This window comes from Hyla sarda, chromosome 1, assembly GCF_029499605.1.
Source record: "Hyla sarda isolate aHylSar1 chromosome 1, aHylSar1.hap1, whole genome shotgun sequence".
NCBI classification, from domain to species: Eukaryota; Metazoa; Chordata; class Amphibia; order Anura; family Hylidae; genus Hyla; species Hyla sarda.
This window is the reverse complement of record NC_079189.1, coordinates 5,828,820-5,843,614: the sequence shown is the minus strand read 5'-3', so window position 1 is coordinate 5,843,614 and position 14,795 is coordinate 5,828,820. Positions and strand designations below refer to the sequence as shown.

Below are 14,795 nucleotides of genomic sequence, written 5' to 3'. Positions count from 1 at the left end.
CTCACCGTAGACCCACATCTCACCGTAGACCCACATCTCATCGCAGACCCACATCTCATCGTAACCCACATCTCATCGAAGACCAACATCTTACCGTAAGCCCACATCTTATTGCAAACCCACATCTCATCGTAGAGCAACATTTTATGGTAGACCCACATCATATCATAAACCCACATGTCATCGCAGACCCACATCTTATCGTAGACCCACATCTAACCATAGACCCACATCTCATCGTAGACCCTCATCTCATCATAGACCCACATCTCACTGTAACATCTCGTTGTAGACCTTTATCTCATGGTAGACGTTTATCTCATCGTAGACCCACATCTCATTGTGGACCCACATCTCACCGTAGACCCACATCTCACTGTAGACCCCATCTCATCATTGACCCACATCTCATGCTTCTTTGTCACAGCCGCTTCCCAGACTCCTCCTGTCCTGCAATTTGCTTCTGACTCTGGACTTTTTGATGTTGTGTCTTGTTGTCGATGTATTCTATTTGTGGGCCTGTGGACAATGTGGAGGTGCCTAGTTGGTACATTAGACTCGATGTGTCTTTATAATAGAGAGTCAAGCATTATAATGGACTTTCTGGTTTCCACAGCTCCGGTTCTGCTCAGTTCTCCTCGGGACACAGTGGCCGTGATTGGTCAGAGCGTCATTCTGGGTTGTGAAGTTTCTGCACAACCGATAGCGGAGATAGAATGGAGGAAGGATGGGATAGAAAGACCACTGCCTAGGGAACACAGCCATATCATCATTCAGGTATGTGCACCCAGCCTATCCATCATATAATGTATACACCACAGCCCCATACACCTAACTCATCATGTATAAAATATAGACCGTCCCAACCTGACCACATCCATTCAGCCACATTGCTCCTCACAATAAAATGTACACCTCACTCCTGTGTTGACCTTATCTCCTGATATGCCATCTTTCTCTTTGGGCGCAGTCTCGTGGAGGGCCTCAGCGGCATCAGGTGACCGGTTGGCTGCAGATTCATCAGGTCAAGCATAAGGATGCTGGCGTGTACACCTGTCGAGCTTGGAACATGTTCGGAGAGGTGTCTGGCTCAGCGAGACTTCACATCATATCACCAGGTGAGACGTCTACTCTTGGTTACCACATCCCCAATGGCAGAAAGTCGTCCACACTTGGTTACCACATAACCAGAAATGTATTATACAACAGCCAGTGATAGTGATGATATTTGTCTTGTGCCTCCAGATTCCCCATTAGCTTCAGAAGTCACCCATCACGTCGTGGGGGTGTTCGATGTGTCAGACGATGAAGATGACCTTTCCAGAGAGGGACCTTCAGGGTCAAATGAGTGAAGATGAATAGAAGACCAAGAACTTTGTGTGGTCAGATAGAAAATCTTGTCCATCACGTTAACTTGGAGAAGCGACTTGGACACTTGGAGAGATTGGTTGGTGATGCCAACAATTTATGGACACGCTGGAGCCGCTCCATGGTTGGTTGAGCAGCTGGTCTGATGGTGCCCTTGTTCATACTGGAGCTGCTGACCCACCCCTCTCCATGACCTTTAATGCTGGACCAAACATGGTTGTATACTGTCTCATGATGTTACATGGTGTCACCTGTCAGCCATATTGGTCCTCAGTGCAGTTTTTGATACATCTTCCGGGGGGGTCATATATCAGTGTAGCAGAAGTGGTGACATGTATCCCATATATATCACCATGTACTATCACCCTTCACCAATCAAATGCAAGACTGAACCACAAAGGGCATGGTCACCAGTAATACCCTACGACACAGCGAGTACGCAATGATACAGAACTCTTATTCTCTGCAGCCGTGATCTGCACGCGCTTCATCCAGACCACCACTGCCTGCTATCCCAGCGCCTACTCCTGGGTTGTCTCTGTGCTTGGGCTTTTCTGGTGGGAATGGGGCCGGGGCTGTATATAGAAGATATTTACTTTCATAAATAAATATTGTAAATACAAAAAAGAACAATAACTTAGTTATGTGATGTCTGTAGGGCGGAGCAGTAACCATGCCATGTGATGTCTGTTGGGTGGAGTAGTAACCGTGCCACGTGATGTCTGTAGGGCGGAGCAGTAACCATACCATGTGAAGTCTGTAGGGCGGAGCAGTAACCGTACCATGTGAAGTCTGTAGGGCGGAGCAGTAACTGTACCATGTGAAGTCTGTAGGGCGGAGCAGTAACTGTACCATGTGAAGTCTGTAGGGCGGAGCAGTAACTGTACCATGTGAAGTCTGTAGGGCGGAGCAGTAACTGTACCATGTGAAGTCTGTAGGGCGGAGCAGTAACTGTACCATGTGAAGTCTGTAGGGTGGAGCAGTAACCGTACCATGTGAAGTCTGTAGGGCGGAGCATTAACTGTATCACATGATGTCTAGGGTGGAGCAGTAACCATGCCGTGTGATGTCTGTAGGGCGGAGCAGTAACTGTACCATGTGATGTCTGTAGGGCGGAGCAGTAAATGTATCACATGATGTCTGTAGGGTGGAACATTAACCGTGCCATGAGATGTCTGTAGGGCGGAGCAGCAACCGTGCCATGTGATGTCTGTGGGGCGGAGCAGTAACTGTACCATTTGATGTCTGTAGGGCGGAGCAGTAACTGTATCACATGATGTCTGTAGGGTGGAACAGTAACCGTGCCATGTGATGTCTGTAGTAGGGCGGAGCAGTAACCATGCCATGTGATGTCTGTAGGGCGGAGCAGTAACTGTATCACATGATGTCTGTAGGGTGGAACAGTAACCGTGCCATGTGATGTCTGTAGGGCGGAGCAGTAACTGTATCACATGATGTCTGTAGGGTGGAACAGTAACCGTGCCATGTGATGTCTGTAGGGCGGAGCAGTAACTATCACATGATGTCTGTAGGGTGGAACAGTAACCGTGCCATGTGATGTCTGTAGGGCGGAGCAGTAACCGTGCCATGTGATGTCTGTAGGGCGGAGCAGTAACCGTGCCATGTGATGTCTGTAGGGCGGAGCAGTAACCATGCCATGTGATGTCTGTATGGTGGAGCAGTAACTGTATCACAAGATGTATGTAGGCCGGAGCAGTAACTGTATCATATGAGGTCTGTATGGCGGAGCAGTAACCGTACTACCTGATGTCTGTATGGCGGAGCAGTAACTATCACATGATGTCTGTATGGCGGAGCAGTAACTATCACACGAAGTCTGTAGGGCGGAGCAGTAACTGTACCATGTGAAGTCTGTAGGGCGGAGCAGTAACTGTACCATGTGAAGTCTGTAGGGCGGAGCAGTAACTGTACCATGTGAAGTCTGTAGGGTGGAGCAGTAACCGTACCATGTGAAGTCTGTAGGGCGGAGCAGTAACTGTATCACATGATGTCTAGGGTGGAGCAGTAACCATGCCGTGTGATGTCTGTAGGGCGGAGCAGTAACTGTACCATGTGATGTCTGTAGGGCGGAGCAGTAAATGTATCACATGATGTCTGTAGGGTGGAACATTAACCGTGCCATGAGATGTCTGTAGGGCGGAGCAGCAACCGTGCCATGTGATGTCTGTGGGGCGGAGCAGTAACTGTACCATTTGATGTCTGTAGGGCGGAGCAGTAACTGTACCATGTGAAGTCTGTAGGGCGGAGCAGTAACTGTACCATGTGAAGTCTGTAGGGTGGAGCAGTAACCGTACCATGTGAAGTCTGTAGGGCGGAGCAGTAACTGTATCACATGATGTCTAGGGTGGAGCAGTAACCATGCCGTGTGATGTCTGTAGGGCGGAGCAGTAACTGTACCATGTGATGTCTGTAGGGCGGAGCAGTAAATGTATCACATGATGTCTGTAGGGTGGAACATTAACCGTGCCATGAGATGTCTGTAGGGCGGAGCAGCAACCGTGCCATGTGATGTCTGTGGGGCGGAGCAGTAACTGTACCATTTGATGTCTGTAGGGCGGAGCAGTAACTGTATCACATGATGTCTGTAGGGTGGAACAGTAACCGTGCCATGTGATGTCTGTAGTAGGGCGGAGCAGTAACCATGCCATGTGATGTCTGTAGGGCGGAGCAGTAACTGTATCACATGATGTCTGTAGGGTGGAACAGTAACCGTGCCATGTGATGTCTGTAGGGCGGAACAGTAACTGTATCACATGATGTCTGTAGGGTGGAACAGTAACCGTGCCATGTGATGTCTGTAGTAGGGCGGAGCAGTAACCATGCCATGTGATGTCTGTAGGGCGGAGCAGTAACTGTATCACATGATGTCTGTAGGGTGGAACAGTAACCGTGCCATGTGATGTCTGTAGGGCGGAGCAGTAACTGTATCACATGATGTCTGTAGGGTGGAACAGTAACCGTGCCATGTGATGTCTGTAGGGCGGAGCAGTAACTATCACATGATGTCTGTAGGGTGGAACAGTAACCGTGCCATGTGATGTCTGTAGGGCGGAGCAGTAACCGTGACATGTGATGTCTGTAGGGCGGAGCAGTAACCATGCCATGTGATGTCTGTAGGGCAGAGCAGTAACCATGCCATGTGATGTCTGTATGGTGGAGCAGTAACTGTATCACAAGATGTATGTAGGCCGGAGCAGTAACTGTATCATATGAGGTCTGTATGGCGGAGCAGTAACCGTACTACCTGATGTCTGTATGGCGGAGCAGTAACTATCACATGATGTCTGTATGGCGGAGCAGTAACTATCACACGATGTCTGTATGGCGGAGCAGTAACTGTATCACATGATGTCTGTAGGGTGGAACAGTAACCGTGCCATGTGATGTCTGTAGGGCGGAGCAGTAACCGTGCCATGTGATGTCTGTAGGGCGGAGCAGTAACCATGCCATGTGATGTCTGTATGGTGGAGCAGTAACTGTATCACAAGATGTATGTAGGGCAGAGCAGTAACCGTACTACCTGATGTCTGTATGGCGGAGCAGTAACTATCACACGATGTCTGTATGGCGGAGCAGTAACTATCACACGATGTCTGTATGGCGGAGCAGTAACTGTATCACATGATGTCTGTAGGGTGGAACAGTAACCGTGCCATGTGATGTCTGTAGGGCGGAGCAGTAACCGTGCCATGTGATGTCTGTAGGGCGGAGCAGTAACCATGCCATGTGATGTCTGTATGGTGGAGCAGTAACTGTATCACAAGATGTATGTAGGGCAGAGCAGTAACCGTACTACCTGATGTCTGTATGGCGGAGCGGTAACTATCACACGATGTCTGTATGGCGGAGCAGTAACTATCACATGATGTCTGTATGGTGGAGCGGTAACTATCACACGATGTCTGTATGGTGGAGCAGTAACTATCACATGATGTCTGTATGGCGGAGCAGTAACTATCACACGATGTCTGTAGGGCATTACAGTTACCTCAATGACAGTACTAATAACTAAACATCCTTCCTATCCACCCCACCATAACTTACCAATCTCTGACTCCTCCCACACACCTTAAAGTTATCATTAACTCCTCCAATTTGTAATATGCATTACTGACCCCTCCCACACATATCCAATTCTACAGTAACCCCTCCCACACATATCCCATTCATCACTGCCCCCCCTCCCACATATATTCATCACTGGCCCCTCCCACACATATAATATTCATCACTTGCCCCTCCCACATATATAATATTCATCACTGACCCCTCCCACACATTACATTCATCAGTGGCTCCTCCCAAACATTACATTCATCACTGGCCCCTCCCACACATATAATATTCATCACTGGCCCCTCCCCAAAATTACATTCAACACTGGCCCCTCCCACACATATAATATTCATCACTGACCCCTCCCACACATATAATATTCATCACTGGCCCCTCCCACACATAATATTCATCACTGACCCCCTCACACATTACATTCATCAGTGGCCCCTCGCAAACATTACATTCATCAGTGACCCCTCCCACACATTACATGAATCAGTGGCCCCTCCCACACATTATATTCATCAGTGGCCCCACCCAAACATTACATTCATCACTGACCCCTCCCACACATTACATTCATCACTGACCCCTCCCACACATTACATTTATCACTGACCCCTCCCAGATGTCATATTATTTACTGGCCCCTTCCACACATATCCATCACTGATCCCTCCACCCTCCACATTATATCCATCACTAATCCCTTAACCCTAAATATCATATCCATCACTGATCCCTCCAGCCTTAACATCATATCCATCACTGATCCCTCCACCCTCCACATTATATCCATCACTGATCCCTCCCCCCTCCACATTATATCCATCACTAATCCCTCCACCCTCCACATTATATCCATCACTGATCCCTCCATCCACCACATCATATCTAGCACTGATCCATCCACTCTCCACATTATATCCATCACTGATCCCTCCGCATTATATCCATCACTGATCCCTCCACCCTCCACGTTATATCCATCACTGATCCCTCCACATTATATCCATCACTGATCCCTCCACCCTCCACATCATATCCATCACTGATCCCTCCACCCTCCACATCATATCTATCACTGATGCCTCCACCCTCCACATCATATCAATCACTGATCCCTCCACATCATATCCATCACTGATCCCTCCACCCTCCACATCATATCTATCACTGATCCCTCCACCCTCCACATCATATCAATCACTGATCCCTCCACATCATATCAATCACTGATCCCTCCATATCATATCCATCACTGATCTCTCCACCCTCCACATCATATCCATCACTGATCCTTCCACCCTCCACATCATATCCATCACTGATCCCTCCACCCTCCACATCATATCAATCACTGATCCCTCCACCCTCCACATCATATCCATCACTGATCCCTCCACCCTCCACATTATATCCATCACTGATCCCTTAACCCTAAACATCATATCCATCACTGATCCCTCCAGCCTTAACATCATATCCATCACTGATCCCTCCATCCACCACATCATATCTATCACTGATCCCTCCACCCTCCACATTATATCCATCACTGATCCCTCCACCCTCCACATTATATCCATCACTAATCCCTTAACCCTAAACATCATATCCATCACTGATCCCTCCAGCCTTAACATCATATCCATCACTGATCCCTCCACCCTCCACATCATATCTATCATTGATCCCTCCACCCTCCACATTATATCCATCACTGATCCCTCCACCCTCCACATTATATCCATCACTGATCCCTCCACATTATATCCATCACTGATCCCTCCACCCTCCACATCATATCCATCACTGATCCCTCCACCCTCCACATTATATCCATCACTGATCCCTCCACCCTCCACATTATATCCATCACTGATCCCTCCACCCTCCACATAATATCTATCACTGATCCCTCCACCCTCCACATCATATCAATCACTGATCCCTCCACCCTCCACATCATATCAATCACTGATCCCTCCATCCTCCTCATCATATCTATCACTGATCCCTCCATCCTCCACATCATATCCATCACTGATCTCTCCACCCTCCACATCATATCCATCACTGATCCTTCCACCCTCCACATCATATCCATCACTGATCCCTCCACCCTCCACATCATATCAATCACTGATCCCTCCACCCTCCACATCATATCCATCACTGATCCCTCCACCCTCCACATTATATCCATCACTGATCCCTCCACCCTCCACATTATATCCATCACTAATCCCTTAACCCTAAACATCATATCCATCACTGATCCCTCCAGCCTTAACATCATATCCATCACTGATCCCTCCATCCACCACATCATATCTATCACTGATCCCTCCACCCTCCACATTATATCCATCACTGATCCCTCCATCCTCCACATCATATCCATCATTGATCCCTCCACCCTTCACATTATATCCATCACTGATCCCTCCACCCTCCACATTATATCCATCACTGATCCCTCCACATCATATCCATCACTGATCCCTCCACCCTCCACATCATATCCATCACTGATCTCTCCACCCTCCACATCATATCCATCACTGATCCCTCCACCCTCCACATCATATCAATCACTGATCCCTCCACCCTCCACATCATATCTATCACTGATCCCTCCATCCTCCTCATCATATCTATCACTGATCCCTCCATCCTCCACATCATATCCATCACTGATCTCTCCACCCTCCACATCATATCCATCACTGATCCTTCCACCCTCCACATCATATCCATCACTGATCCCTCCACCCTCCACATCATATCAATCACTGATCCCTCCACATCATATCCATCACTGATCCCTCCACCCTCCACATTATATCCATCACTGATCCCTCCACCCTCCACATTATATTCATCATTGATCCCTCCACATTATATCCATCAATGATACCTCCACATTATATCCATCACTGATCCCTCCATCCACCACATCATATCTAGCACTGATCCATCCACCCTCCACATTATATCCATCACTGATCCCTCCACATTATATCCATCACTGATCCCTCCACCCTCCACGTTGTATCCATCACTGATCCCTCCACATTATATCCATCACTGATCCCTCCACCCTCCACATCATATCCATCACTGATCCCTCCACCCTCCACATTATATCCATCACTGATCCATCCACCCTCCACATTATATCCATCATTGATCCCTCCACATTATATCCATCAATGATACCTCCACCCTCCACATCATATCCATCACTGATCCCTCCACCCTCCACATCATATCTATCACTGATCCCTCCACCCTCCACATCATATCAATCACTGATCCCTCCACATCATATCAATCACTGATCCCTCCATCCTCCTCATCATATCTATCACTGATCCCTCCATCCTCCACATCATATCCATCACTGATCTCTCCACCCTCCACATCATATCCATCACTGATCTCTCCACCCTCCACATTATATCCATCACTGATCCCTCCACCCTCCACATTATATTCATCATTGATCCCTCCACATTATATCCATCAATGATACCTCCACATTATATCCATCACTGATCCCTCCATCCACCACATCATATCTAGCACTGATCCATCCACCCTCCACATTATATCCATCACTGATCCCTCCACATTATATCCATCACTGATCCCTCCACCCTCCACGTTGTATCCATCACTGATCCCTCCACATTATATCCATCACTGATCCCTCCACCCTCCACGTTGTATCCATCACTGATCCCTCCACATTATATCCATCACTGATCCCTCCAGCCTTAATATCATATCCATCACTGATTCCTCCATCCACCACATTATATCCATCACTGATCCATCCACCCTCCACATTATATCCATCACTGATCCCTCCACATTATATCCATCAATGATACCTCCACCCTCCACATCATATCCATCACTGATCCCTTCACCCTCCACATCATATCAATCACTGATCCCTCCACATCATATCAATCACTGATCCCTCCATCCTCCTCATCATATCTATCACTGATCCCTCCATCCTCCACATCATATCCATCACTGATCTCTCCACCCTCCACATCATATCCATCACTGATCTCTCCACCCTCCACATCATATCCATCACTGATCCTTCCACCCTCCACATCATATCCATCACTGATCCCTCCACCCTCCACATCATATCAATCACTGATCCCTCCACCCTCCACATTATATCCATCACTGATCCCTCCACCCTCCACATTATATCCATCACTGATCCCTTAACCCTAAACATCATATCCATCACTGATCCCTCCAGCCTTAACATCATATCCATCACTGATCCCTCCATCCACCACATCATATCTATCACTGATCTCTCCACCCTCCACATTATATCCATCACTGATCCCTCCACCCTCCACATTATATCCATCACTAATCCCTTAACCCTAATCATCATATCCATCACTGATCCCTCCAGCCTTAACATCATATCCATCACTGATCCCTCCATCCTCCACATCATATCCATCATTGATCCCTCCACCCTCCACATTATATCCATCACTGATCCATCCACCCTCCACATTATATCCATCACTGATCCCTCCACATTATATCCATCACTGATCCCTCCACCCTCCACATCATATCCATCACTGATCCCTCCACCCTCCACATTATATCCATCACTGATCCCTTCACCCTCCACATTATATCCATCACTGATCCCTCCACCCTCCACATAATATCTATCACTGATCCCTCCACCCTCCACATCATATCAATCACTGATCCCTCCACCCTCCACATCATATCAATCACTGATCCCTCCATCCTCTTCATCATATCTATCACTGATCCCTCCATCCTCCACATCATATCCATCACTGATCTCTACACCCTCCACATCATATCCATCACTGATCTCTCCATCCTCCACATCATATCCATCACTGATCCCTCCACCCTCCACATCATATCCATCTCTGATCCCTCCACCCTCCACATCATATCCATCTCTGATCCCTCCACCCTCCACATTATATCCATCTCTGATCCCTCCACCCTCCACATCATATCCATCACTGATCCCTCCAGCCTTAACATCATATCCATCACTGATCCCTCCATCCTCCACATCATATCCATCATTGATCCCTCCACCCTCCACATTATATCCATCACTGATCCCTCCACCCTCCACATTATATCCATCACTGATCCCTCCACATTATATCCTTCACTGATCCCTCCACCCTCCACATCATATCCATCACTGATCCCTCCACCCTCCACATTATATCCATCACTGATCCCTCCACCCTCCACATCATATCTATCACTGATCCCTCCATCCTCCACATGATATCCATCACTGATCTCTCAACCCTCTACATCATAGCCATCACTGATCCCTCCATTCTCCACATTATATCCATCACTGATCCCTCCATCCTCCACATGATATCCACCACTAATCCCTCCATCCTCCACATTATATCCATCACTGATCCCTCCACCTTCAACATCATATCCATCACTGATCCCTCCATCCTCCACATTATATCCATCACTGATCCCTCCACATCATATCCATCACTGATCCCTCCATCCTCCACATTATATCCATCACTGATCCCTCCACATCATATCCACCACTAATCCCTCCATCCTCCACATTATATCCATCACTGATCCCTCCATCCTCCACATCATATCCATCACTGATCTCTCCATCCTCCACATCATATCCATCACTGATCCCTCCACCCTCCACATCATATCAATCACTGATCCCTCCACCCTCCACATCATATCCATCTCTGATCCCTCCACCCTCCACATTATATCCATCACTGATCCCTCCACCCTCCACATTATATCCATCACTAATCCCTTAACCCTAAACATCATATCCATCACTGATCCCTCCAGCCTTAACATCATATCCATCACTGATCCCTCCATCCTCCACATCATATCCATCATTGATCCCTCCACCCTCCACATTATATCCATCACTGATCCCTCCACCCTCCACATTATATCCATCACTGATCCCTCCACATTATATCCTTCACTGATCCCTCCACCCTCCACATCATATCCATCACTGATCCCTCCACCCTCCACATTATATCCATCACTGATCCCTCCACCCTCCACATCATATCTATCACTGATCCCTCCATCCTCCACATGATATCCATCACTGATCTCTCAACCCTCTACATCATAGCCATCACTGATCCCTCCATTCTCCACATTATATCCATCACTGATCCCTCCATCCTCCACATGATATCCACCACTAATCCCTCCATCCTCCACATTATATCCATCACTGATCCCTCCATCCTCCACATCATATCCATCACTGATCCCTCCACCCTCCACATCATATCCATCACTGATCCCTCCATCCTCCACATTATATCCATCATTGATCCCTCCATCCTCCACATCATATCCATCACTGATCTCTCAACCCTCCACATCATATCCATCACTGATCCCTTCACCCTCCACATCATATCCATCACTGATCTCTCCATCCTCCACATTATATCCATCACTGATCCCTCCATCCTCCACATCATATCCATCACTGATCCCTCCATCCTCCACATCATATCCATCACTGATCCCTCCATCCTCCACATCATATCCATCACTGATCCCTCCATCCTCCACATTATATCCATCACTGATCCCTCCATCCTCCACATCATATCCATCACTGATCTCTCAACCCTCCACATCATATCCATCACTGATCCCTCCACCCTCCACATCATATCCATCACTGATCTCTCCATCCTCCACATCATATCCACCACTAATCCCTCCATCCTCCACATTATATCCATCACTGATCCCTCCACCTTCCACATCATATCCATCACCGACCCCTCCATCCTCCACATCATATCCATCACTGATCCCTCCATCCTCCACATCATATCCATCACTGATCCCTCCACCCTTCACATCATATCCATCACTGATCCCTCCATCCTCCACATTATATCCATCACTGATCCCTCCATCCTCCACATCATATCCATCACTGATCTCTCAACCCTCCACATCATATCCATCGCTGATCCCTCCATTCTCCACATTATATCCATCACTGATCCCTCCACATCATATCCATCACTGATCCCTCCATCCTCCACATTGTATCCATCACTGATCCCTCCACCCCCCACATCATATCCATCACTGATCCCTCCATCCTCCACATTATATCCATCACTGATCCCTCCACATCATATCCATCACTGATCCCTCCATCCTCCACATTATATCCATCACTGATCCCTTCACATCAAATCCATCACTGATCCCTCCACCCTCCACATCATATCCATCACTGATCCCTCCACCCTCCACCTCATATCCATCACTGATCTCTCCATCCTCCACATTATATCCATCACTGATCCCTCCATCCTCCACATCATATCCATCACTGATCCCTCCACCCTCCACATCATATCCATCACTGATCCCTCCACCCTCTACATCATATCCATCACTGATCCCTCCATCCTCCACATCATATCCATCACTGATCCCTCCATCCTCCATATTATATCCATCACTGATCCCTCCATCCTCCACATCATATCCATCACTGATCTCTCAACCCTCCACATCATATCCATCACTGATCCCTCCATTCTCCACATTATATCCATCACTGATCCCTCCACATCATATCCATCACTGATCCCTCCATCCTCCACATTGTATCCATCACTGATCCCTCCACCCCCCACATCATATCCATCACTGATCCCTCCATCCTCCACATTATATCCATCACTGATCCCTCCACATCATATCCATCACTGATCCCTCCATCCTCCACATTATATCCATCACTCATCCCTCCACATCAAATCCATCACTGATCCCTCCACCCTCCACATCATATCCATCACTGATCCCTCCACCCTCCACCTCATATCCATCACTGATCTCTCCATCCTCCACATTATATCCATCACTGATCCCTCCATCCTCCACATCATATCCATCACTGATCCCTCCACCCTCCACATCATATCCATCACTGATCCCTCCATCCTCCACATCATATCCATCACTGATCCCTCCATCCTCCATATTATATCCATCACTGATCCCTCCATCCTCCACATCATATCCATCACTGATCCCTCCATCCTCCACATCATATCCATCACTGATCTCTCAACCCTCCACATCATATCCATCACTGATCCCTCCATTCTCCACATTATATCCATCACTGATCCCTCCATCCTCCACATCATATCCACCACTAATCCCTCCATCCTCCACATTATATCCATCACTGATCCCTCCACCTTCCACATCATATCCATCACTGATCCATCCATCCTCCACATTATATCCATCACTGATCCCTCCACCCCCCACATCATATCCATCACTGATCCCTCCATCCTCCACATTATATCCATCACTGATCCCTCCACATCATATCCATCACTGATCACTCCATCCTCCACATTATATCCATCACTGATCCCTCCACATCATATCCATCACTGATCCCTCCATCCTCCACATCATATCCATCACTGATCCCTCCACCCTCCACATCATATCCATCACTGATCCCTCCACCCTCCACATCATATCCATCACTGATCCCTCCATCCTCCACATCATATCCATCACTGATCCCTCCACCCTCCACATCATATCCATCACTGATCCCTCCATCCTCCACATCATATCCATCACTGATCTCTCCATCCTCCACATTATATCCATCACTGATCCCTCCATCCTCCACATCATATCCATCACTGATCCCTCCACCCTCCACATCATATCCATCACTGATCCCTCCACCCTCAACATCATATCCATCACTGATCCCTCCATCCTCCACATCATATCCATCACTGATCCCTCCACCCTCCACATCATATCCATCACTTATACCTCCACCCTCCACATCATATCCATCACTGATCCCTCCATCCTCCACATCATATCCATCACTGATTCCTCCACCCTCCACATCATATCCATCACTTATACCTCCACCCTCCACATCATATCCATCACTGATCCCTCCATCCTCCACATCATATCCATCACTGATCCCTCCACCCTCCACATCATATCCATCACTTATACCTCCACCCTCCACATCATATCCATCACTGATCCCTCCATCCTCCACATTATATCCATCACTGATCCCTCCACATCATATCCATCACTTATACCTCCACCATCCACATCATATCCATCACTGATCCCTCCACCCTCCACATCATATCCATCACTGATCCCTCCATCCTCCACATCATATCCATCACTGATCCCTCCAC

At 47.7% G+C, this 14,795-nt stretch overlaps 1 protein-coding gene across 1 annotated transcript; it reads left to right on the top strand.

Moving 5' to 3' along the window:
• Positions 1-2,031, top strand: LOC130291578 (obscurin-like; the record flags this gene model as incomplete). Its single annotated transcript, XM_056540540.1, is given in 3 exon segments — positions 1-777; positions 971-1,118; positions 1,246-2,031. Coding segments are annotated over 3 exon segments (729 nt in total). The 3' UTR covers positions 1,353-2,031.
• Between the last annotated feature and the right edge of the window lie 12,764 nt (positions 2,032-14,795).